Below are 24603 nucleotides of genomic sequence, written 5' to 3'. Positions count from 1 at the left end.
ATCCCCATCCCCATCAAACACCTTTGGTTATGGGGGGCCCACGCTGGCCCTGTGCCATGGGGGTACCCTGCCCCCCCCCAATAAAGGGGAAGGGGTCCCCAGTTACCCCCTGCCACCCACACCACCCTATAGAGCACAGGAACAGGACCCCCAAATGTGGGGTCCCCTCTGGTGACATCCAGAGCATCCCTGGGGGTGACAGACGGAGCTCCCCCCCCCCCCCCCCCAGTCCTATAGACACCCCCATGGACACCCCAGCCCCATAGACACCCCCAAACCCTATATACAACCGCCCAGCCCCATAGACACCCCCAGCCCCATGGACACCCCCAAACCCCGTAGACACTCAGGCCCCTATGGATACCCCCAAACCCCATAGCCATCCCCAGCCCCATAGACAGCCCCCAGCCCCGTGGACACCTCCAAACCCCATATACAACCACCCAGCCCCATAGGCACCCCCAGCCCCATAATCACCCACAAACTCCATGGACCCCCTCACCCCCATAGACACCCCCATACACAGCCCCCAGCCCCATGGACACCTCCAAACCCCATATACAACCACCCAGCCCCATAGTCAACCCCAGCCCCATAAACACCCACAAACTCCATAGAACCCCCCCAGCCCCATAAACCCCCCCCCAGCCCCATAGACACCCCCCAGCCCCATAGACACCCCCCAGCCCCATAGCCATCCCCTTACACCGGGGGGGGTTCCCCTTCTCTGTGTGTCCCCCCCCGTGTTTGTGTCTGTATTGAGTTGCCTTATACTGGAATAAAGGAACAGTGTTTTTAATGCCTGCCCCCCCCATGGGCCCTGCATGGGGGTGCCCCCCCCGAACCCCCCCCACAGCACAGGGCAGGGCCCAGGCTCTGCTTTGCTTTCCATTACCCCAAATATACAGACACAGCCCCATGGGTCCAGCGTCACCTGGGGGGGGGGGGTCCATGTGTGTCCCCCCACACTTGGGGGTCACACAGGGCTCTATGGCTTTGACTTAGGGCTCCCAGCCCCGTGTTGAAGCACATGCAAAAGATGCCCCCCCCCCCAATCCCACCAGCACTTGGGGGGGGGGGGGAGTCTATATCGTGACACCCAGCCCTATCGCGATAGCTATGGGGCAGAGCTGAGCCCCCATTGCCCAATATGGGGAAGGGGGACATACCCCCCCCCCCCCACCAGAGGCTGGGAGGTGGGGGGCGGGGGGTGTGGGGTGACCCCCCCCAATAAAGGATGGATCCAGTGTAAGGAGCCCCCCCCCCAGCCAGGATCGAGCCCCCCAAAACCCCTCCCTGCTTCAAGCTTCAATTCCTTATTGCTGCATCTCCCTTGGCCACTGCAAGCTTGGAGGGGGGGGGGGCCCTAAACCGTGACCACCCCCCCCCCACCATGGGGACCTGCACCCCAAAGCTGGGGGCACCCCATGGCAGTATTGCTTTGGGAAAGGGGGGGGGAAACGACCCCCCCCAGGCAATGGGGACACCCCAAAGCTTGTCCCCAGCCCCCCCCCAAATCTTGGGGACACTGGGGGGGGCAGTTCCTATGACATCAAATAGCCCAGATAAGGGGATAATAAAGAGCATCCCCCCCCACCCCAGGATGGAGCTCAGTTACAGCCCCCCCCCCAGGAATGGGGGGGCAGGTCCTGCCTTTGCAGCATCCCTGTGTCCTCAGCATCAGCGCCGCTATTCCAAGAGATCCTGGAAGGGGGGGGAATGGATCTGTCACCCATTGGGGTGCCCCCCCTACAGAGGGACCCCCCCCATAGAGCCCTATGGTGTGTGGGGGGGGGGGGGATATGGATCTGTCACCCATTGGGGTGCCCCCCCCAGAGAGGACCCCCCCATAGATCCCTATGGAGTGGAGGGGGGTGGATATGCATCCATCACCCATTGGGGTGCACCCCCTAGAGCAGGACCCCCCATAGAGCCCTATGGAGTGTGTATGGGGGGGGGATATAGATCCATCACCCACTGGGGTACCCCCCCCCTAGAGAGGACCCCCCCATAGATCCCTATGGAGTGGAGGGGGGTGGATATGGATCCATCACCCATTGGGGTGCACCCCCTAGAGCAGGACCCCCCCCCATAGAGGCCAATGGAGTGGGGGGGGAATATAGATCCATCACCCATTGGGGTGCCCCCCCCCCAGAGCAGGACCCCCCATAGAGCCCTATAGAGTGGAGGGGGGTGGATATGCACCCATCACCCATTGGTGTACCCCCCCCAGAGCAGGACCCCCCCATAGATCCCTATGGAGTGTGTATGGGGGGGGGATATAGATCCATCACCCATTGGGGTGCCCCCTCCTAGAGCAGGACCCCCCATAGACCCCTATGGAGTGGAGGGGGGTGGATATGCATCCATCACCCATTGGGGTGCCCCCCCCAGAGCAGGCCCCCCCCTATAGATCCCTATGGAGTGTGTATGGGGGGGGGTCTCACCTCATCGGAGTCATCGTGGTACCCAGGTTTAGCAGGCGGGGGGGGGCCCAGCGCATCGATGGTCTCTGCATCATTGGCCTCTGCATGCTGCTGCAGCACCGAGTAACGCTGCACCAGGAACCTGGAGGTTGCGTGTAGGGGGGGTGAAGGCAGCAGCCCCCCAACCATGGTGGGGAGCCATTGTTTGGGGGGGGGGTCCCTCACCTGCCCCCACACACGTATTTCTTGACCAGAATCACGGTGATGGCCGCGGTGAGCAGCAGCGCGGTGCCCACAGCCAGGACAGCAGCAGTGGGGCTGCGGGGGGCGGCCTGTGCGAATGGAGGGGCACCGTGACCCCCAATGCACCCCCATTGGGGACAGGAGGTGGTCCCCGTGCCCGCGGTGTCACCCATGGGTGCCACCGGCATCAGCACCCACCAGCGGGCTGGGGCTCAGCAGGTTGCTGGTGCATTTCTTCTTCATGTCCGTCTCCTCCCGCGCCGGGCTCTCCCCTCCGGAGCATTTATCCCCAGGGATCTTCCGGTACCTGAGGGTGAAGGAAGCGCTCGGTGATCCCAAAGAAGCTTCCCAAGGGATGCTCATCCCCAAGGGGGTGAAGGGATGGAGCCAGGTCCGGCCCCGCTAAGGGCAGGATGCGGCCGTGTGGTACCCGCTGGTCCTGAGCAGCTCCCGGCGGCCGTAGAGGCAGAATTCCAGGTCGTGGCCCTTCAGCTCCGGCTGCTCCACGCACTCGGATTGGTTCTCAGGGCGGAAGTACCCGAAATCACTGCGGGAAGAAGGGGAAAAGGGGATGAGACCCCCCCCCCCCCCGGGACAAGGAGGGGGATGCTGGTCTGAAATGGGGATGGGAGGTGGGAAGAGAGGGTGGGGTGATGGGAAGACACATGGGGATGTGGGAAGATGTGAAGGTGGGACAATGCTGGAGGTGAAAGGAGTTGAGGGAATGGGAAGATGCTGGAGAGGTGGGAGAATGGTGGGAGGTGGGAAGATGTTAGAGGTGGGAAGATGCAAGGATGGGATGATGCGGGGGTGAGATGAAGCAGGGATAGGATGACGCGAGGATGATGATGATGTCAGGGATGGGATGGTGCAAGGATGGGATGATGCTGGGGATGGGATGATGCTGGGGATGGGATGATGCTGGGGATGGGATGATGCTGGGGATGGGATGATGCTGGGGATGGGATGATGCAGGGATGGGATGATGCTGGGGATGGGATGATGCTGGGGATGGGATGATGCTGGGGATGGGATGATGCTGGGGATGGGATGATGCTGGGGATGGGATGAGGCTGGGGATGGGATGATGCTGGGGATGGGATGATGCTGGGCATGGGATGATGCAGGGGAAAGGGTGATGCAGGGATCGATGCTGAGGACAGAGCCCACCAGAGGAAGTCCTGCAGCGTGCAGGGGCACACGGACGGCTGCTTGGTGACCACGTAGTCGCGGCCGTTGCGGCACACCGAGGACTTGCGCAGCCGCCGGTACTGCTCCTTGTAGCCCAGGATGCAGCCGTCGCCGGGGTCACCGGGATCGCTGGAGTGCGCCAGCCAGATGGTGTAATCCTTGTCCTCACCTGCGGGCACCGCGCTCAGCACCAGGACGGCACCATGGGGCCACATCCCTGGCACCATCCCCATCCCCATCCCCATCCCCATCCCCATCCCATCCCCATCCCATCCCCATCCATCCCCATCCCCATCCCCATCCCCATCCCCATCCCCATCCCCATCCCCATCCCCATCCCCATCCCCATCCCCATCCATCCCTATCCCCATCCCCATCTCCATCCCCATCCCCATCCCCATCCCCATCCCCATCCCCATCCCCATCCCCATCCCATCCCCATCCACATCCCCATCTCCATCCCCATCCCCATCCCCATCCCCATCCCCATCCCCATCCCCATCCCCATCCCCATCCCCATCCCCATCCCCATCCCATCCCCATCCCCATCCCCATCCCATCCCCATCCCCATCCCCATCCCCATCCCCATCCCCATCCCAATCCCCATCCCCATCCCCATCCCCATCCCCATCCCCATCCCATCCCCATCCCCATCCCCATCCCCATCCCCATCCCCATCCCCATCCCCATCCCCATCCCCATCCATCCCCATCCCCATCCATCCCCATCCCCATCCATCCCCATCCCCATCCCCATCCCCATCCCCATCCCATCCCCATCCCCATCCATCCCCATCCCCATCCCCATCCCCATCCCCATCCCCATCCCCATCCCATCCCCATTCCCATCCCCATCCCCATCCCCATCCCATCCCCATCAGCACTCACAGGCCCTGCTCAGCAGCTCACTGAAGTCAATGGTGTAGGAGACCCACTTGCGGAAGAAGAAGCTGCCGCGGAAGCCCCACACGCTGACGGTCATGGAGCGGGCCCCGGGCTCCGACGCCAGCCCCGTGAAGAAGATGGGATCCTTGGAGAATGGGTACCGGTACCAGCACTGCCCCTCGTCCGTGGAGAACCTGCGGGCAGGGGACGCGCTCAGCACCATAGGGGCACCTCCCAGAGCATCCCCAGTGCCCACTGAGCATCCCCAGTGCCCACGGAGCATCCCCAGTGCCCACTGAGCATCCCCAGTGCCACTGAGCATCCCCAGTGCCATTGAGCATCCCCAGTGCCCACTGAGCATCCCCAGTGCCACTGAGCATCCCCAGTGCCACTGAGCATCCCCAGTGCCATTGAGCATCCCCAGTGCCCACTGAGCATCCCCAGTGCCACTGAGCATCCCCAGTGCCATTGAGCATCCCCAGTGCCCACTGAGCATCCCCAGTGCCATTGAGCATCCCCAGTGCCCACTGAGCATCCCCAGTGCCATTGAGCACCCCCCAGTGCCATTGAGCATCCCCAGTGCCATTGAGCACCCCCAGTGCCCACTGAGCATCCCCAGTGCCATTGAGCATCCCCAGTGCCATTGAGCATCCCCCATTGCCCACTGAGCATCCCCAGTGCCATTGAGCATCCCCAGTGCCCACGGAGCATCCCCAGTGCCCACTGAGCATCCCCAGTGCCCACGGAGCATCCCCAGTGCCCACTGAGCATCCCCAGTGCCACTGAGCATCCCCAGTGCCATTGAGCATCCCCAGTGCCCACTGAGCATCCCCAGTGCCACTGAGCATCCCCAGTGCCATTGAGCATCCCCAGTGCCCACTGAGCATCCCCAGTGCCATTGAGCATCCCCAGTGCCCACTGAGCATCCCCAGTGCCATTGAGCACCCCCCAGTGCCATTGAGCATCCCCACTGCCCACTGAGCATCCCCAGTGCCATTGAGCATCCCCAGTGACCACTGAGCATCCCCAGTGCCATTGAGCACCCCCCAGTGCCATTGAGCATCCCCAGTGCCACTGAGCACCCCCCAGTGCCATTGAGCATCCCCAGTGCCCACTGAGCATCCCCAGTGCCCACTGAGCATCCCCACTGCCCACTGAGCATCCCCAGTGCCATTGAGCATCCCCCAGTGCCCACTGAGCATCCCCAGTGCCCACTGAGCATCCCCACTGCCCACTGAGCATCCCCAGTGCCATTGAGCATCCCCAGTGCCCATTGAGCATCCCCAGTGCCATTGAGCATCCCCATTGCCCACTGAGCATCCCCAGTGCCCACTGAGCATCCCCATTGCCCACTGAGCATCCCCAGTGCCATTGAGCATCCCCAGTGCCATTGAGCATCCCCAGTGCCACTGAGCATCCCCAGTGCCATTGAGCATCCCCAGTGCCACTGAGCATCCCCATTGCCCACTGAGCATCCCCAGTGCCACTGAGCATCCCCACTGCCCACTGAGCACCCCCCAGTGCCATTGAGCATCCCCAGTGCCATTGAGCATCCCCAGTGCCCACTGAGCATCCCCAGTGCCATTGAGCATCCCCAGTGCCATTGAGCATCCCCAGTGCCCACTGAGCATCCCCAGTGCCATTGAGCAACCCCAGTGCCATTGAGCATCCCCAGTGCCACTGAGCATCCCCAGTGCCATTGACCATCCCCAGTGCCCACTGAGCATCCCCAGTGCCCCTCATCCTCCAAGCCCATTACTCAATGGTGTTGATGGGTTGGCTGCTGTGCTCCACGGCCACGATGAGGCCCCCCGAGTCCAGGATGGAATAATGGTGCGGTCCCTCCAGCATCCGTGCCCACGTGTAGCCCCCATCATCGGAGATGTACACATCGGGGGTCATCACCGAGATAGCCCCCCCGACGCTGCCTGTTGGAGGGGGGGATGACACACACAGGGTCACCACATGGAGCTGGATGTGGCACTGGGCCCCATGGTCCCTGCCCCGGTGGGGTGGGTACCGTGCGCGATGACGATGCCGACGGCGTTGGGCTCCGAGAGCGGTGCCATGGGCACGTTGAGCTTCTGGGAGATGCTGTAGGAGGCGTGGATGTGGAGGCTGCACTGAAGGAGAGAGGGGAGCGTGGCCACCGGGACCGCAGGGCACACAGGGATGCCCAAAGGGGTGCTGGGAGAGAAGCCAGGGCTACCCCAGCCTGAGCAGAGCTTGCCAAGCAGCCCCATGGAGTGATGCATAGCTCTATGGAGTGATGCATAGCTCCATGGAGTGATGCATAGCCCCATGGAGTGATGCATAGCTCTATGGAGTGATCCATAGCTCCATGGAGTGATCCATAGCCCCATGGAGTGATCCATAGCCCCATGGAGTGATGCATAGCTCTATGGAGTGATGCATAGCCCCATGGAGTGATGCATAGCTCTATGGAGTGATCCATAGCCCCATGGAGTGATGCATAGCTCCATGGAGTGATCCATAGCCCCATGGAGTGACCCATAGCTCCGTGGAGTGATCCATAGCTCCATGGAGTGATGCATAGCTCTATGGAGTGATCCACATCCCATGGAGTGATCCATAGCCCCATGGAGTGATCTCCAGCCCCATAGTGTGACCCACATCCCATGGAGTGACCCACACCCCATGGTGTAATCCATAGCCCCATGGAGTGATCCACAGCCCCATGGTGTGATCCACAGCCCCATAGGGTGAACCACAGCCCCATGGAGTGATCCACATCCCATGGAGTGATCCACATCCCATGGCATGCTCCACATCCCATGGAGTGATTCGCATCCCCATAGGGTGAACCACAGGCCCATGGTGCAAACCACAGCCCCATAGGGTGAACCACAGCCCCATAGGGTGACCACAGGCCCATAGGGTGAACCACATCCCATGCAGTGATCCGCATCCCATGCAGCGACCCACATCCCATGCAGCGACCCACATCCCATGCAGCGACCCACATCCCATGCAGTGACCCACATCCCATGCAGCGACCCACATCCCATGCAGCAACCCACATCCCATGGCGTGACCCACAGCCCTACAGAGTGGACCCACAGCCCCACATTGTGCCCCACACCCTGTGCACATCCAGCCCCACACCCTCAGCACCTCTGCTGGGAGGCACAGGCTGGATCCCCCCCCACATCCCTGAGCATCCCTTTAACAGAGCCAAGGCAGGGACCACCGAGGGGCCCCACAGCAGCCCCCATAGGACCAGTTCCCATCCCCACCTCATCCTTGCTCCGTGCCATGGAGTCACACGAGGTGTTCTTGGGCTTGCGCAGGGGCACCCATTGCCCCCCCCGGTCAAAGGTGATCACGGATTGGATGGAGTTATCTGCAAGGCATTGAGATAGAGGGGGGGGAGAAGGGGGTCAGGAGCATCCCAGTGCTCCCACAGCATCCCCAGGCCTGGACCCACCCTCGGAGAGGACGCTGGTGATGAAGATGCCGCGCAGGGAGGTGATGTTGGTGAAGTCGGTCTCCCCCCCCGTCGTGGTGTAAAGGTGCCGCTCCAGGGACTTGGAGTAGACGATGCCGCGCTCATCCGAGGTGTAGATGGTGCCGAAGCCCGTGTCTAGGGCAGGGACACAGGGGTCAGGGTGATGGGGAGGCCATGGGGTGTTGTAGGAAGAGAAAAGACCCCTGAAGGCCATAAGGAAGGAGCTGCTCAATAGGGATGCTCCAATGGCAATGAGCCCCATGCATGGGGGGGAACAGGACCCGGTGGTGCTCACCTCCTGGCTCATCCACATGCATGAAGACCAGGTCCTCGTTGGCAGCAAGGATGGAGTAGAACTGCTCGTGCCCCACGGAGGGCAACTGGGCCATGTTCCAGCTCTCCCCTTGGTCCAGGGAGACGTGGATGCGCCTCGTGGTCCCCTGAGGGATCCCCAAAGCATCGTCAGACTTGCTCGTCCCCATGGGGATGAAGGCACTGGTACTGGGATGGGATGGGGATGGGGATGGGATGGGGATGGGATGGGGATGGGGATGGGATGGGATGGGATGGGATGGGATGGGATGGGATGGGATGGGATGGGATGGGATGGGATGGGATGGGGTGGGTGGGATGGGATGGGGATGGTGGGATGGGATGGGGATGGGGATGGGATGGGGATGGGATGGGATGGATGGGATGGGATGGGATGGGATGGGATGGGAGGGGATGGGGATGGGATGGATGGGGATGGGATGGGATGGGATGGGATGGGGATGGGATGGGGATGGGATGGGATGGGATGGGATGGGGATGGGGATGGGGATGGGATGGGATGGGGGGGGGATGGGATGGGGATGGGATGGGGATGGGATGGGATGGGATGGGATGGGATGGGATGGGGATGGGATGGGGGGGGACAAGGACCTGCTCTGTCATAACGGAGGCGAAGAGGAAGCGCCCCCCCAGGCCGAAGGAGTAGATCCTGGTGCCGATGACCTTGAAGGAGGAGCCCAGGTCCGAGGTTTTCCTGAGCTCCAGGAAGCCCAGGTCAGCTTCTTGAGGAGAAGGGAGCGGGGATTAAAGAGCCTGGAGCTGCCTCCGGCTTCAGCGGCCACCGCCGGGGCTGGTCCCAACAGTATCCCAATACATCCCCCCCAGTATCCCAATACATCCCCCCCAGTATCCCAATACATCCCCCCCAGTATCCCAACACATCCCCCCCAGCATCCCAACACATCTCCCCCAGTATCCCAACACATCCCCCCCAGTATCCCAACACATCCCCCAGTATCCCAACACATCCCCATTAGTATCCAAACACATCCCCCCCACTATCCCAACACATCCCTCCCAGTATCCCAACACATCCCCCCCACTATCCCAACACATCCCCCCCAGCATCCCAACACATCCCCCCCCAGTATCCCAACACATCCCCATTAGTATCCAAACACATCCCCCCACTATCCCAACACATCCCTCCCAGTATCCCAACACATCCCCCCACTATCCCAACACATCCCCATCAGTATCCCAGCACATCCCCTCAGTATCCCAACACATCTCCCCCAGTATCCCAACACATCCCCTCCAGCATCCCAACACATCCCCCCCAGTATCCCAACACATCCCCATTAGTATCCAAACACATCCCCCCCACTATCCCAACACATCCCTCCCAGTATCCCAACACATCCCCCCCACTATCCCAACACATCCCCATCAGTATCCCAGCACATCCCCTCAGTATCCCAACACATCCCCCCCAGTATCCCAACACATCCCCTCCAGCATCCCAACACATCCCCCCCAGTATCCCAACACATCCCCATTAGTATCCCAACACATCCCCAGTATCCCAACATCCCCCCACTATCCCAACGCATCCCTCCAGTATCCCAACACATCCCCCCACTATCCCAACACATCCCCCCACTATCCCAACACATCCCCAGTATCCCAACACATCCCCCCCACTATCCCAACACATCCCCATCAGTATCCCAGCACATCCCTCCCAGTATCCCAACACATCCCCCCAGTATCCCAACACATCCCCTCCAGCATCCCAACACATCCCCCCCAGTATCCCAACACATCCCCTCCAGCATCCCAACACATCCCCCCCAGCATCCCAACACATGCCCTCCAGCATCCCAACACATCCCCCCCAGCATCCCAACACATCCCCCCCAGTATCCCAACACATCCCCCCCAGTATCCCAACACATCCCCTCCAGCATCCCAACACATCCCCCCCAGTATCCCAACACATCCCCTCCAGCATCCCAACACATCCCCTCCAGCATCCCAACACATCCCCCCCACTATCCCAATACATCCCCTCCAGCATCCCAACACATCCCCTCCAGTATCCCAACACATCCCCATTAGTATCCCAACACATCCCTCCCAGTATCCCAGCACATCCCCATCAATATCCCAACACACCCCCTGCAGCGCTGGCTCCCTGCATGGGCAGTACTTACTGCAGGAGTTGTTCAGGAAGGTGGTGAAGAAGATGGTCCCATCCGCACCCCTGGGAAGGGAAGGAAGAGGGGATGTGGCACTGGGAGCAATGGGATACAGAGGGATGGGGCGGGGGGGTGACCCCCTCACTCACCACTTGGCCAAGCACACCGCTCTGTGGATCAGGACCCATTTGTGCCCGAAATCCCTGGAGACCCAGAGCCCGTTCTATGGGACAAGGATGGAAAAGGGAATTGGATGACCCCAATCCCCCCCAAACCCACATCCCCATCCCTGCGGCTCCAAGCCCATTCCCATCCGGGCATCCTCCGGCACAGCATCCCTAGGGAAGCGGGCCTCATCGCGCTCACGTCGGTGCTGAGCGCCAGCAGGCACTCGGGGTCCCGCGGGCTGTAGCTGAGCTGCACCAGCGGCTGGAAGGGCACATCCGTCTGGATGAAATTCCGGGCAAAATCCAGGGAGCGGAAGATGCGGCCCCCGCGGCTCCCAGCGGAGACGTCCCCCGTCAGGATCACCTGCATGGGGGCAGCCACGGCCATGGGATATGGGGGACCCCACCACCCCATCCCCACCATCCCCATCCCCATCCCCACCCTTCCCATCCCCATCCCCACCCTTCCCATCCCCATCCCCATCTTTCCCATCCCCATCCTCACCTTTCCCATCCCCACCCTTCCCATCCCCATCTTTCCCATCCCCATTCCCACCATCCCCATCCCCATCCCCACCATCCCCATCCCCATCCCCCCCTTCCCATCCCCATTCCCATCTTTCCTATCCCCATCCTCCCCTTTTCCATGCTCACCATTCCCATCCACACCCTTCCCATCCCCATCTTTCCCATCCCCATTCCCCACCATTCCCATCCCCAATCCCATCCCCACCCTTCCCATCTCCATCTTCACCTTTCCCATCCCCATCATTCCCATCCCCATTCCCCACCATTCCCATTCCCATCCCCATTCCCCACCATTCCCATCCCCATTCCCACCATTCCCATCCCCATTCCCATCCCCAATCCCACCATTCCCATCCCCATTCCCATCCCCATTCCCACTATTCCCATCCCCATTCCCATCCCCACCATTCCCATCCCCATTCCCATCCCCATTCCCACCATTCCCAACCCATTCCCATCCCATTCCCACCATTCCCATCCCATTCCCACCATTCCCATTCCCATCCCATTCCCATCCCCATTCCCATTCCCATTCCCATCCCCATTCCCCACCATTCCCATTCCCATCCCCATTCCCCACCATTCCCATCCCCATTCCCACCATTCCCATCCCCATTCCCATCCCCATTCCCACCTTTCCCATCCCCATTCCCATCCCCATTCCCACTATTCCCATCCCCATTCCCATCCCCACTTCCCATCCCCATTCCCATCCCCATTCCCAGCGCCATTCCCATCCCCATTCCCATCCCCATCCCCATTCCCATCCCCATTCCCATCCCCATTCCCATCCCCATTCCCATCCCCATTCCCATCCCCATTCCCATTCCCATCCCCATCCCCACCTTCCCGGAGTTGCCGGGCCCGATGGCCACACCAAACTCGGTGCGGATGAAGGTGTTGTTGATGAGGCTGGAGATGTCCTGGAAGCTCTTCCCATAGTCCTCACTGGAAGGGGGGGAGCACATGGTGGGAAGCAGGAACAGGGATGCGGGAATGGGGTGGGGGGGGCTGCTCCCACCCCTCCATGGGGTCCCACTCACCTCCGGTACAGTTTGGATTGCCCGAAGCTCAGGATCACCTGGAATGTCATCGGGATGAGCAGGATGGGGATAGGGGGCGCAGAGCAAGGGCACATGGTGGGGGTCACCCCATCCAGGTCCCATTGTCCCCTATGGAAGTGGGGACCCCCCCATCCCAATGTGGGAGCCCGCAGTGCTCACCCCAGTGCTGTCACCAACCCAGGACAGGGACACGGAGCTGCTGAGGTCGTCGAAGATGAACTGGGAGGGATGAGAGTGGGAAAAGGGGTGGAAAATGGGGTGGGAAAGTGGGAGAAATGAAGGGAAAAAAGGGGGAAAATGGGGTGGAAAAAACGGGTGGGAAGTGGGAAAAGGGGGAGAATGAAGGGAAAAGGGGGGAAAATGGGGTGGGGGGGAAAATGGGGTGAGGGGGGGAAAATGGGGTGGAAAAGTGGGAAAAGGGGGAGAAATGAAGGGAAAAGGGGGGGAAAATGGGGTGGAAAGGGGGGAAAATGGGGTGGAAAGGGGGGGAATGGGTGGAAAAGTGGGAAAAGGGGGAGAAATGAAGGGAAAAGGGAAAACAGTTTGGGAAAGTGGGAAAAGCAGAAAAATTAAGGGAAAGGGGGGGAAGTGGGAAAGGGGAGAAAACGAAGGGAAAAAGGGGTGGAAAAGTGGGAAAAGGGGGAGAAATGAAGGGAAAAGACAGGGAAAATGGGGTGGAAAAGCGGGATAAGGGGTAAAATTAAGGGAAAGGGGGGAAAACAGAGGTGAAAAGTGGGAAAAGGGGGAGAAATGAAGGGAAGGGGGGGAACGGGGTGGAAAAGGGTGAAAAGGGGGAGAAGTGAAGGGAAAGGGGGGAAATGGGGTGGAAAAGTGGGAAAAGGGGGAAAAATTAAGGGAAAAGGGGAAAACGGAGGGGAAAAGAGGGAAAAGGGGGAGAAATGAAGGGAAGGGGGGGGAAATGGGGTAGGAAAGTGGGAAAAGGGGGAAAAATGAAGGGAAAAGGGGGGGGAAGGAGGGGAGAACTCAGTGTAACGCCAACGGGGCCGGCAACGCCAATGGGTGGCAACCGGCCCCTGCACGGGCACGGAGCCCGCCCTGATCCTGATCCCGATCCCGATCCCGGCCCGGGAGCGGCGCCAGCGCCGCGGTCACGTCCCCCCCCGCGGTGTCCGTGAGTGCACCCTGTCCTGTCCTGCCCTGCCGGGTGTCTGTGTCCATCCCATGGGATCCGGGATGGGAAGGGGGGGGGTGTCTGTGTTCATCCCATGGGATACGGGATGGGAAGGGTCGGGGGGGTGTCTGTGTGTTCATCCCATGGGATACGGGATGGGACGGGGGGGGTGTGTCTGTGTCCATCCCATGGGACCGGGATGGAGGTGTCTGTGTGTCCATCCCATGGGGATACGGGATGGGAAGGGTCGGGGGGGTGTCTGTGTGTTCATCCCATGGGATACGGGATGGGAAGGGGGGGTGTCTGTGTCCATCCCATGGGATACGGGATGGGAAGGGTCGGGGGGTGTCTGTGTGTTCATCCCATGGGATACGGGATGGGAAGGGGGGGGTGTCTGTGTGTTCATCCCATGGGATTTGGGAGGGGAAGGGGGGGGGGGGTGTCTGTGTCCATCCCATGGGATCCGGGATGGGAAGGGTCAGAGGGGGGTGTCTGTGTGTTCATCCCATGGGATACGGGATGGGAAGAGCGGGGGGGTCTGTGTGTTCATCCCATGGGATCCGGGATGGGAAGGGTGTGTGTGGGGGTGTGTCTGTGTGTCCATCCCACAGGTGGGGGGGGCTCCCTGCCCATTCCCAGCGCTGTCACGGGGGTATCCGTCCGCCTGTCCCCGGTGTCCCCGGTGTCCCCGGCCCCGAGCCGCGGCGCCTCCCGCTGTACCGGGCCGTGCCCGCCTCACCTGGTGCGTGTTGTTGCCGAGGGCCGCCGGGACCCCGCGCAGGCCGCCGCAGGCCTCGCCTCCCGCCGCCGTCAGCGCCCCGGTGCCGCCGCGGGGGGCCCGGTGCCGGCCCCGCAGCCGCAGCCCCAGCGCAGGCCCCGCCGCCATCGCCGCCGCCATGAGCACGGTCAAGGCCGCAGCCCCCGGCGGGCCCATGGCGACTCCCGCCGCCGTCACCGTCACCACCGCCGCCGCCCCGCTCTCCCGGTCCTGCCGCCGCTGCCCGCCCCTCGCTCCCCATTGGTTGTTCGCCGCCCTTAGCCCCGCCCCCTCGACGCGCCCCCGGGAGCTGGTTGGCTACAGTGGACGCCGCTCTCCCCAGGGACACGCCCCCCGCCCCGCCCCGCCCCTTCTCTTTGTCAATCACCGCCCTCCTCCTGCTCTGATTGGTTGACAAGGTGGCAGCAAGCCCGCCCTCTCCCTTTTGACCCCTGCGCTCTAATCTACCTAGCGACAGCTTTCTGATTGGCTGAGCGGCGAGGGGAGAGAGCGAAGCGATTTTCTGATTGGCTGCAGTGACAAGTCCGGCTGCCCCGGTTCGGGAGGCCGGTACCGGCAAGACCCGGGTGCTTCGGTACCCGGTGATGCACAGAGCGGGTCAGACCTCCCAGCCCGCTCCCCATTGCCCTCATTGTCCATGCGGGCGGGGAGCTGAGGCTCTTCCCTTGCCGGGAGGGCTCAGATAAGGAACACAAAGCCTCAATTTTCCCGTCCCGAAGAGCCGGTTCCATGGGATGCTGCCACCGGCGCACCCGTGACCGGGAAGAAAGAGCTTTTGTGTGGCTGCGGACACAAACAAAGCCAAAACAGCAGCGGGTTCACCCCTTCCCAAAGGAAAAGGGACCCCGATGAGGCCCTGGGGTGACCCAAGGCTTCAGGGCGGGTTTGGGATCAAGGGTGGATGCGGGGGATGAAGGAGGAGATGCCTGGTGCTGGGTGGTGGCAGATGGCCCGGACCTGCTGGATATTCCAGCCAGGCGAGCTTCCACACCTCGGATCCACGTCAGGAATTAGGAGCAGGGCCGTGGGCAGAGCCACGTCAGGACGCCAGGGAAGGGTAGAGCCCATTCACTGTGTATGGGTGACCTTTACTCTCCCACCTGGAAGTAAGGGCTGTGTGGTCAACGTGGAACCATGGCCTCGGGCATCGCCTGATGCTCCAGTTTGTGTCCTTCATTTGTTAATGCAAAGAGGGGAAACTCACAGCAGGAATGGGAGAACTGAGGTTATCCAAGGGCTGATCCAGCTGGGAAGACCGGGTTTCCCCTTCCCACATCCATCTGGCAACAGCAAGAGAGGGAGTCATGAAGAGGATGGGTGGTACCAAAGGGTAACAGGTAAGGGCTGGTGGGTGCAAGTGTTTGCTCCTGCTCCAGTGGAAGGTGGCCCATGGCAGGGGCTGGAACTGGATGAGCTTTAAGGTCCCTTCAACCCAACCCATTCCATAACTCAAATCCCAGTTTATTCCCTTATCCCTTCAGTTCTGAGAGGCTGCTCCAAGGATAATGCTGGGGAACGAGAATCAAAACCACCCCAACCAAGCCGAACAGCAGAAGTTTCCCAATCCAAACACAACTGCCCTCAAACCTAAGCAGGACGTGCGGGAGGTGACAGGGCAAGGGCTGCACCACTGACCCCAGCCTTGGTCTAGCAGTGGTATGGGTATTCCCAAGCAAATCCCAAGCCTGGTTATGGGTTTCTGACCTGGGAAGGAGTCAGAGCTCCAGCTCAGGCTTTAGGGAGGAAACCCAAGGGAGAAGGACAAGGGTGGATGCTCCAAAGGGGAAGTTTAGATTGGATCTAAGGAGGAAATTCTTTACTGTAAGGGTGGTGAGGCACTGGAATGGGTTGCCCAGGGAGGTTGTGAATGCTCCATCCCTGGCAGTGTTCAAGGCCAGAGCCTTGGGTGCCATGGTTTAGTGTGAGGTGTCCCTGCCCATGGCAGGGGGGTTGGAGCTGGATGATCTGAAGGTCCTTTCCAACCCTAAACCATTCTATGACTTTATGCACCAAAGAGCTCCAAACCGAGCTGCAGCCGAGCTGATGCGAAGCCACCACGAGAGGGAGACTCGGCCCTGCTTTTGGCACTGACGATGCCCTGATTTCAGCTCCCAACCCTCCACGAAGAGCCCAGGGTAGATAACAAAAGGCTTTATTCTCCTTCCCTCGCCTTGCAGACATCAGTTATGTACAGGAACGGTAAAAAACCCTCAAGAGCCTCCTCTGCAGAGCAACCCCAGCTGCTGCTGCTGGCAAAGAGATCCCAGGGAGCGGAACCCACTCAGGTCGCTTTGACTGGGGGGGGAATGAACCTTTGAGGGAGTCTTCTTCCTCTTCAGATATCCTTGATGACCTCTTCCAGCTCCTCCTTCGTGTACATGTGGAACTTCATGCCGGGCTCCACGGTGGCGAGCTGCGAGGGAAGGAGCAAGGGGTTAAAGCAGGGAGCAGAGCAGCAGCTGTCCCTGCTGCCAGAGCGGCATTCCAGCCTGGAACACGCTCCGGGATGCCCTCCAAAATAGCTGCTTGCTGCAGAAATAGCTTTGGATTGACTCAGTCTCCTCATAGGAGCAGCAGGGAAGGGGCTGCTTGAGGAGGGGATGCAGCTCCCCGTGGTCCTCAGTAGTGACCATGCAAGGGGGCACATCCTGCCCTTTGTGAGGGGTGTTGGGTGAGGAGGAGAAGCTCAGATCCCCTAGAATGGGAGCAGCAGGGTCCTACAAGAGCTTTCCTCACCCATTCCCTCAAAGGGAAGTAACTCATTTGAAGGCATCGCATGGAGCCTCCTGGCTTTTGCTTCCCATGGATTTAACTCTCCTGTGACCCCACTTTGCTTCCAATTGGAAGCACCAAGAGTAAATACTCCAGAGCCCCACGTACTTGTGCTTGCTACCAAGCAAAGCAGCTCCTTCCCAGCCCAAGGAGGGGCTTGAGTCAATGGAGACCTTTGACTCCCCAGCCTTCCTCTCATCCCCAACCCCGAGATGATTCCTCACCACGGGAAGGGCTTTGCCAAGCACAGTTAAGCCCTGTTAAACAGGGACATGACATAAGGATACTGTACACGCTCCCCTGCTCTGCAGAGCCCTGGGGCTGGGCAGGATGGAGCTGCTCCGTGTGGGCTGGGAGCAGATCCCACCATCAGGCACATCCATGCTCCCAGTGTCCATCCTCCCTTCCCACCCAAAGGAAACCGGTTCCTGCTGTCGGGAAGGGTCCCCACAGCAGCATGGGATGAGGTGCACACATTCAGGCTGGCTGGGGGACAGGGTCCCAGTGCTCAGAGGGATGGAATGGGAGCAGAGCAGCTCCGGAGCTGGAATGCCATGAGTTGGAAAGGGCCAGTGTCTCATAACCTGCCTGAAATAGAAGCAAACTCTATCCTCCAGCCTTGCTCATCATCCAGCCACCACCAGCACCAAACTGAAGGGGGTTTCACCTTCCCTGCCTATAAAGGAGTGTTAAGGGTGAAGAACAGGACTGCAGGGGCCAGGATCCACCGCACTGGTGGGGATCTGCTCGTGGGCAATGGGGACGAGGGGAAGCACGTTCCTGCCCGAGGCTTCACCTCAATGGGGCTCCTGCCCAGCAGATTGTTGGCCCTGGCTCAGGCCTCAATATAGCAAGTCCAGAAGCTGCAGAATTCCCATTGCTTCTAATGTTACACGGAGCAGGGGAAAGAGAATGGCCAAAGCTGGGGAGGAAACAAGAGATCCGAGCGGCACCGCAGGCCTCTAAGGTCAGAGGGCTCCAGGGTCTGCTGGGTTAAGGCACAACCAGCACCAGAGCTCCAACCCCGAGCTGCTCCTCAGCACGTTCATAAGGGCCCTGCAATGGTTTGGGTTGGAAGGGAGCTTAAAGCTCCTCCAGCTCCAACCCCTGCCATGGGCAGGGACCCCTTCCACTGGAGCAGCTTGCTCCAAGCCCCTGTGTCCAACCTGGCCTTGAGCACTGCCAGGGATGGGGCAGCCACAGCTTCTCTGGGCACCCTGTGCCAGCGCCTCAGCACCCTCACAGGGAAGAGCTTCTGCCTAAGAGCTCAGCTCAGTCTCCCCTCGGGCAGGTTCAAGCCATTCCCCTTGGCCCGTCCCTGCAGGCCCTGATGCAGTCCCTCTCCCATGCTCCCTGAGACATGTGTGTGGAAGTCAAGCCCATCCCAGTGCCTGCCCCACACCCCGGTCCCAGTCACCTCGATGTTGGTTGCATTCAGCTTCTCCTCCATCACTTGTTTCAGGATGACCAGGGAAGATTTGATGGCTTCTTTCAGTGTCATAGACTGCAAAACAAAGCCCTCGCTCAGCGATGGCATCAAGTGCTTGTCCCCTTCAGCAGTGACAAGGCGCTGCCGTCCCTCCTGCTCCTCCCAAAGCCTTTAAGCTGCTCCTGGCAGCAGGTTTCAAAGCTTAGCACATTATTGAGAGCATCCACAAGAGATCAAAGCTGCTGCTGGGGCAGGAGGGTGACAGCCGCAGCACGGTGACAACCGCAGCAGGGTGACAACCGCAGCACGGTGACAACCGCAGCACGGTGACAACCGCAGCACGGTGACAACCGCAGCACGGTGACAGCCCCAGCACGGTGACAGCCCCAGCACGGTGATTCTGCCTCTGGCAAGCTTCACAACTGGGCACCAACACCCTATGGTCAGGATTGGGACACGAGGGGCTGGTTCTCCTCACCAGTTCCTGTCTATTCCCCCCTCCCTTCAAGGAGGTCTGAAAAGCTGGATTCCCCTTGAGGGTTTATCCATGTAAATCCCTGTGTGAGGGGGAAGTAGAGGCTGGGGAACAGGCAAGGAGTGATGGTATCTGTGCTTGCAGAGGGTTAAGGGAGCCCAGAACTGGAGATGCTCTGCTATGAACAACTGTGGTTCCTGCATCCTGGGCTGGAGTCTTCAGAGCATCACCCTCCTCAAGTGTGCTTTTCAGCAGTGACCCCATGGAACAAGCAGCTCCCTCTTTGGGGAGGGAAGAAAAGCTCCGTTTAACACCAAATCAGAGCCGTTGTGGCACCCTGAGGGCTCAGATGCAGTGGGGTTAAGAGACGCGCTGAGAGAAAGCTCCTCACGCTTGAGGCTGCATCCATCCATCCATCCATCCCTCCCAGGGCCCAGCTCTGTGTGTACAGCACCAAGTCCTCCCTGACGTGGTTTGAACTCACCCGTTGGAGACCAAGCTCTCCCCTTGCAGCAGCAGCAGCAGCAGGGGGAGCTCCTGGGTGCACTGCTCCTGCTTGCAGAGAGCCTCCCCCAGCAGCTCAGCACCAGCACCAGGGACCCAGGCCCACACTGAGGGGCTCAGGCACCTCCTCGACAGCACAAGGAGAAGCTTCCCCATCACCCACAGGAAGGAAAGAGGCTCTGGGAGCTCCTCAAGGCTTTACCTTGTGGTAAACCTCCTGTAGGGAGCTCTGAGCCCCCTCCGAGGCGGAGCCGATGGCTCTGGCATCGCACTGCACGAACGTCCCCGATGGGTCCATGTGAAACCTGCAGGGATACAGGGGGAAGAGGTGAATCCATCCCAGCAGGGAGCTGCCCAGCGCTGGGGAGGGAGGACAGGGCTGCTCCCTGTGCATGGGGGGCAGAGCTGGCAGCAGCCTCCTCCTCCCTGACCCCCCATAGCCTTGGGAGCTTCACAACCTCATAGGTCTCTGAGCAGCACTGGGCTCAGAGCCTGGATGTGAAGAGCTTCAGACTTAAGCCCTCCATGCTTAAGGCAGGGCCATTTTCCTCTTGATTTCCCCCCTTTTAGTCAATAACCCCTCGAGTTTCCCTGCTGCTCCATTGGGAGACCTTATTGGGTTGGCCCTGCTGAGCCATTCCCCTTGCAGGGCCTGAAGCACAGGAGGAGGAGTTCAGGTTACAGCACCTCCCTAAGGAATGCTGCAGCAGGCTCTACAGATTATGTTACCGGTGGCTCTGCTTCTCCTTTAGGGAAAGGTAAGAATAAACTGGGGATGAGGAGAGCTTTGACAGCTCCCTCCCACCCAGAACCACGTTAAAGAGGAAGGGTTCAGGGAAGACAAGGGGTTTGCATCAACCCTGAGCAGGCTGTGCTTTGAAGGGAAGGGTTTAAAAGCATTAACGGACACATCAGGTCCATAATGGGATAAAGCCCAAGTGAAATCCCAGAATGAAGCCATGAAGATGGCCTGGGAAGCTTTGGGAGAGGCTTTGTCATTCCCAGAGCTGGCCCGGCTGCAGAGAGCATCACTTACAGCTGAGGTCCCTTCTCATCCACGCCTCCAAAGAGCAGCGCGACCCCGAATGGACGAGACTGCAGCAGGAAAGAGGCACCAGGTTAGGGTAGGGGGGAGGCAAGAACAACACACACCCCCCCCTCAGAGCACCCCCAGCCCCTCACCATGGCCCCTGGGTCTGCATCCTCCTCCCCAAACTGCAGTGCCAGGTTGGACACGGCCTGGGTCACGCTCTCCACGGTCATGGTCTCGTTGTAGGTGAACCAGTGATTCTGCAGGGGAAATGAAGGAAAATCCGGGTTTAGCACCTCATTCCCAAACCGTGGGCATCCGGGATCGTTCGCACACGGGGCTGGAGTGATGGGAAGCAGCCACAGGCAGCTTCTCATGGCCCATCCAGCCATAGGAGGGAAGCACCAGGATGGGAGCAGCTCCCCTGGAAAAGCTTGGGATGGCAAGCACAGGGACAGAGCTCTTCATCCCAGTGTGCTTCTGGGGTCATCCAGTTCTACAGAGGGTGGGAAAGGGCTGACATGGAGGAAAACCTCCCAGAAGAGCCCTTACTCCAGCACAGATCCGTACCTGAGGCACTGAGGAATCTTACGGTGCCAAAAGCATCACCAATACAAGTCAAAGCCCTCCAGCTCCTTCCCTGGGATGCTCTTCCCATTCCAGAGGCTTCCAAGATGCCCCCAGAGCGGTGCTGCTGGGTTAAGAGCAGGAACCAAGTCTCACCTGAGTCTCCACTCTTGCTTTGTCAATGAGAGTCTTTGCATCAGCTATGAGGCCACTCATGGCACATCCTGGAAACAGAGAGGGAAAACAGGGATCATGCCACTGGTTATTGGTGATGTCCCTTTCCCAAAGCTCTCCATGGGGGAGCAGGCACTGCACTGCTTGCTGGAAAGGAAAGGAGGATGGATCCAAATGGACCCAGGTGGATCCTGGACCCAAATGGACCCAGACAGATGCTGGACCAAAATGGACCCTGGACCCAAATGGACACAGAGAGACCCTGGATCCAAATGGACCCTGGACCCAAATGGACCCAGGTAGATCCTGGACCCAAATGGACCCAGAACCCACATGGACTCAGGTGGATCCTTGATCCAAATGGACCCAGACGGATCCTGGACCCAAACGGACCCTGGACCCAAATGGATCCAGGTGGATCCTGGACCCAAATGGACCCAGATGGACCCTGGACCCACATGGACCCAGGTGGATCCTTGATCCAAATGGACCCAGACGGATCCTGGACCCAGGTGGATCCTTGATCCAAATGGACCCAGACGGATCCTGGACCCAGACGGACCCTGGATCCAAATGGACCCTGGACCCAAATGGATCCAGGTGGACCCAGACGGACCCTGGACCCAAATGGACCCATGCCCCAGAGCTGGAACGGAGGCAAGAGAAGCCACCCAAGAAAAGATGCAAGAGCTTGGAAGGGGAACTCCTCAGTGCCCTCCATGGGAGCTGATGCCCCACAGCTTTGGGGCTGCAGCACAAGCACATGGGAGAAGATGAGGCCCTTCAGGGGCTCCCATGACCCCCATCAGCACCAACACAGCTGTCCTGGAGCAATCCTGCTTTGCACATCTGCTCACGAGCCCGTTGTGGGCCCCCCCTCCGGGTGCAGGAGCTGGGATCCAGGCTGGCATTAGTGCTCCAGGAGGACCTGGCTTCACATCAAACCTTCTGCAGTAATTCCCTGCCCTCCCAGAGCTAAATTTGGGATGAGCTCTCATGAGGCCGGTCAGTGAGGCTGGGGAGGGGGGGGGGGCTTCAGCTGCCTCTTCCTGCACCTCTATGTCCTGCTGGCCTGGAGCCTGGAAAAGTGGCAAGCAGGACCTGGGAGGGATGAGCATTCCCACTGAGCTCTGCACACAGGGAAGGGCAGCCCCAAAACCCAGCTCCTGATGCTCCCAGGAGACAGAGGCTGGTACCTGTAGCCCCAAAAGTCAATGAGAGGAGCCCCTGAAGCTCCTTTCTTCCCCCTTACCTATGTGGGAATCGATCTCCACGATCTTCTCAATGCTGCTGGGCTCCATAAGCGGGGATGTGATCCTCTTCTCCACAGCCAGGCACACTCCCTCTGAGGTCTGGATCCCGATGGCTGTGGAGCCAAGCTGGAAAGCACCACGGGGTCAGCACCACCTCCCCCTGCCCATGGAAGCAGTGCAGTGCTAACTGTGACTTGTGAGTGATGTGTTTGGGAAGCAGAAACCCAGCCATAAGATGCTCCAGCTTTGCACAGCGGGCTTGAAATGTTGGGACTTGGAGAAGGAAACTGGGAAGGTTCAAGCGTGGTCATTCCCAGAGCAGTGGCAAGCATAGAAGGGTTTGGGGTGGAAGGGAGCTTAAAGCTCCTCCAGCTCCAATCCCTGCCACAGGCAGGGACCCCTTCCACTGGAGCAGCTTGCTCCAAGCCCCTGTGTTCCTTCTTCCCTTGGGATCTGTGCACACCTCCCAGTGCTGGGAGCAATGTAGAGGCTGGCAATGGTCCCTGCGCCAAGTGCTGTTGCTCCTGTGGTAAATCCTATTGTGGATAGCAGGATGCTTGGGAGAAAAGGAGCTAATGTGAAGACAGAAGCCCAAGGGAGTGTTGTGGATGCAGTCAGAGGTAAGGCTGGGACTGAAAGCCAGAGAGGAGGTTTTCATGCGTTCACTTCTGCCTGCAAAGGAGGATTCACAAGGCTTTAAGGTGTCAAAATTGACGTTGTTTGGGAAGAGATGAATGATGGACGCATGGATGCCTTCCAAGAGGAGGCCATGGAGATGCTGCGAGGGCTGGAGCAGCTCTGCTCTGGAGCCAGGCTGAGAGAGCTGGGCTGGGGCAGCCTGGAGAAGAGAAGGCTCCTGAAGGGGAGACCTTAGAGCAGCTCCAGTGCCTAAAGGGGCTGCAGGAAACCTGGAGAGGGGCTTGGGACAAGGGATGTAGGGACAGGCCAAGGGGAATGGCTTGAACCTGCCCGAGGGGAGACTGAGCTGAGCTCTTAGGCAGAAGCTCTTCCCTGTGAGGGTGCTGAGGCGCTGGCACAGGGTGCCCAGAGAAGCTGTGGCTGCCCCATCCCTGGCAGTGTTCAAGGCCAGGTTGGACACAGGGGCTTGGAGCAAGCTGCTCCACTGGAAGGGGTCCCTGCCTGTGGCAGGGGTTGGAGCTGGAGGAGCTTTGAGGTCCCTTCAACCCAAACCTATCTGTGATTCCATGACTGACTCCACAATTCCATCTGTACAGAGCCCAGGCAGAAATGCTGCACAGGCGCAGGGAGGTGAGCAGGAGCAGACCAAGCGCTCCTCTGCTCTTAGGGCAGTGTTTCTGGCTGCAGAGGCAGCGTGAGCACTCAGGCGCTCACAGCACAGCGGCTCCCAGGCCGGAGCCGAGGTTTAGCACTGTCCGGTAAGGCACAGAGAGGGGCTCATTGCCCTGGATGGGACTTTTGGTTCCTCACCCCCATATGGCCAAGATTGGCTGGGGGGGATCGAGCTCCTTCTGCTCTAGAGCGGAGCGAGAGGCCCCGAGCTGCCGGGAGGGGAGGGCTCTGCAATGCCCCCTGTGAAGGAGCCCTCAATCCCCCCCCGTGCGGCGGCCGGACCGTACCTTGATGGCCTCGATGGCGTATTCCACCTGGAACAGCCTCCCCTCGGGCGAGAACGTGTTCACCCCCCTGCGGGACAACAGCGGAGCCCGGTCAGCGGCTGCAGGCCCCCGGCGGGCCGGGCCGGGCGCAGGCCCGTGACTCAGCCGCAGGCCGCGGGCGGAAAGCGGGGCACTCACCGGTCGTACTCGGAGCGTGTGAGGAACATGGCGGCGATGGCGGCAGTACCGGGTGTGGGGAGCGGCAGGGAACGAACAACAGGAGCCGGCAGCGGGAGCGCGGCGCTGCCCACACCGGGGTCTGCGGGCACCGCTTCCTGTCAGCGGCCCCGCCCCCACGACACACTTCCGCCCGCGCCGCTCCCTCATTGGACAGCGCTGCGTGCCGAGCAGCCAATCGGAGAGCGGGGAGGGCGGGAGAGGAGGGGCAAAGTGTGCATCGGTGGG

General features: G+C 60.3%; 3 protein-coding genes across 3 annotated transcripts in view; 1 reads left to right on the top strand and 2 right to left on the bottom strand.

Moving 5' to 3' along the window:
- Positions 1 to 24603, top strand: part of SYPL2 (synaptophysin like 2) — a 40923-nt gene that overhangs the window by 10453 nt on the left and 5867 nt on the right. The gene's annotated exons all lie outside the window — the stretch shown is intronic.
- Positions 1690 to 14513, bottom strand: SORT1 (sortilin 1). The gene is made up of 20 exons (XM_061362750.1): positions 14319 to 14513; positions 12607 to 12666; positions 12427 to 12464; positions 12229 to 12331; positions 11055 to 11219; positions 10838 to 10911; positions 10704 to 10753; positions 9139 to 9269; positions 8510 to 8654; positions 8194 to 8349; positions 8003 to 8109; positions 6766 to 6868; positions 6505 to 6673; positions 4749 to 4939; positions 3840 to 4029; positions 3100 to 3216; positions 2868 to 2976; positions 2652 to 2758; positions 2448 to 2568; positions 1690 to 1704 (listed from the first exon to the last, which is right to left on the bottom strand). Exons 1-20 carry the CDS (start codon positions 14511 to 14513, stop codon positions 1690 to 1692), a joined length of 2346 nt encoding a protein of 781 aa, XP_061218734.1.
- On the bottom strand, positions 16498 to 24376 carry PSMA5 (proteasome 20S subunit alpha 5). The gene is made up of 9 exons (XM_061363183.1): positions 24337 to 24376; positions 24160 to 24226; positions 22561 to 22687; positions 21291 to 21358; positions 20720 to 20827; positions 20574 to 20632; positions 19740 to 19842; positions 18547 to 18633; positions 16498 to 16770 (listed from the first exon to the last, which is right to left on the bottom strand). The coding sequence occupies exons 1-9, from the start codon at positions 24363 to 24365 to the stop codon at positions 16693 to 16695; spliced, it is 726 nt and encodes a 241-aa protein (XP_061219167.1). The 5' UTR covers positions 24366 to 24376; the 3' UTR covers positions 16498 to 16692.

Source organism: Neopsephotus bourkii, unplaced genomic scaffold (genome assembly GCF_033783945.1).
Source record: "Neopsephotus bourkii isolate Nb327-2 ecotype Australia unplaced genomic scaffold, CSIRO-AGI_Nbou_v1 NB_1139, whole genome shotgun sequence".
Taxonomy (NCBI): Eukaryota; Metazoa; Chordata; class Aves; order Psittaciformes; family Psittacidae; genus Neopsephotus; species Neopsephotus bourkii.
Note: the sequence above shows the minus strand (reverse complement) of the source record. Positions and strands in the feature narration are given on the sequence as shown.

Coding starts and splice junctions, on each gene's coding strand:
- SORT1 (XM_061362750.1), bottom strand. CDS start 14,513: ATGGGCCCGCCGGGGGCTGCGGCCTTGACCGTGCTCATGGCGGCGGCG. Junction 12,667..14,318: donor TCGGCAACAACACGCACCAG/GTGAGGCGGGCA, acceptor CATCCCTCCCAG/TTCATCTTCGACGACCTCAG. Junction 10,912..11,054: donor TGCTGGCGCTCAGCACCGAC/GTGAGCGCGATG, acceptor CTTGTCCCATAG/AACGGGCTCTGGGTCTCCAG.
- PSMA5 (XM_061363183.1), bottom strand. CDS start 24,365: ATGTTCCTCACACGCTCCGAGTACGACCG. Junction 20,828..21,290: donor AAGCAAGAGTGGAGACTCAG/GTGAGACTTGGT, acceptor TTTCCCCTGCAG/AATCACTGGTTCACCTACAA. Junction 16,771..18,546: donor TGAATGCAACCAACATCGAG/GTGACTGGGACC, acceptor CTTCCCTCGCAG/CTCGCCACCGTGGAGCCCGG.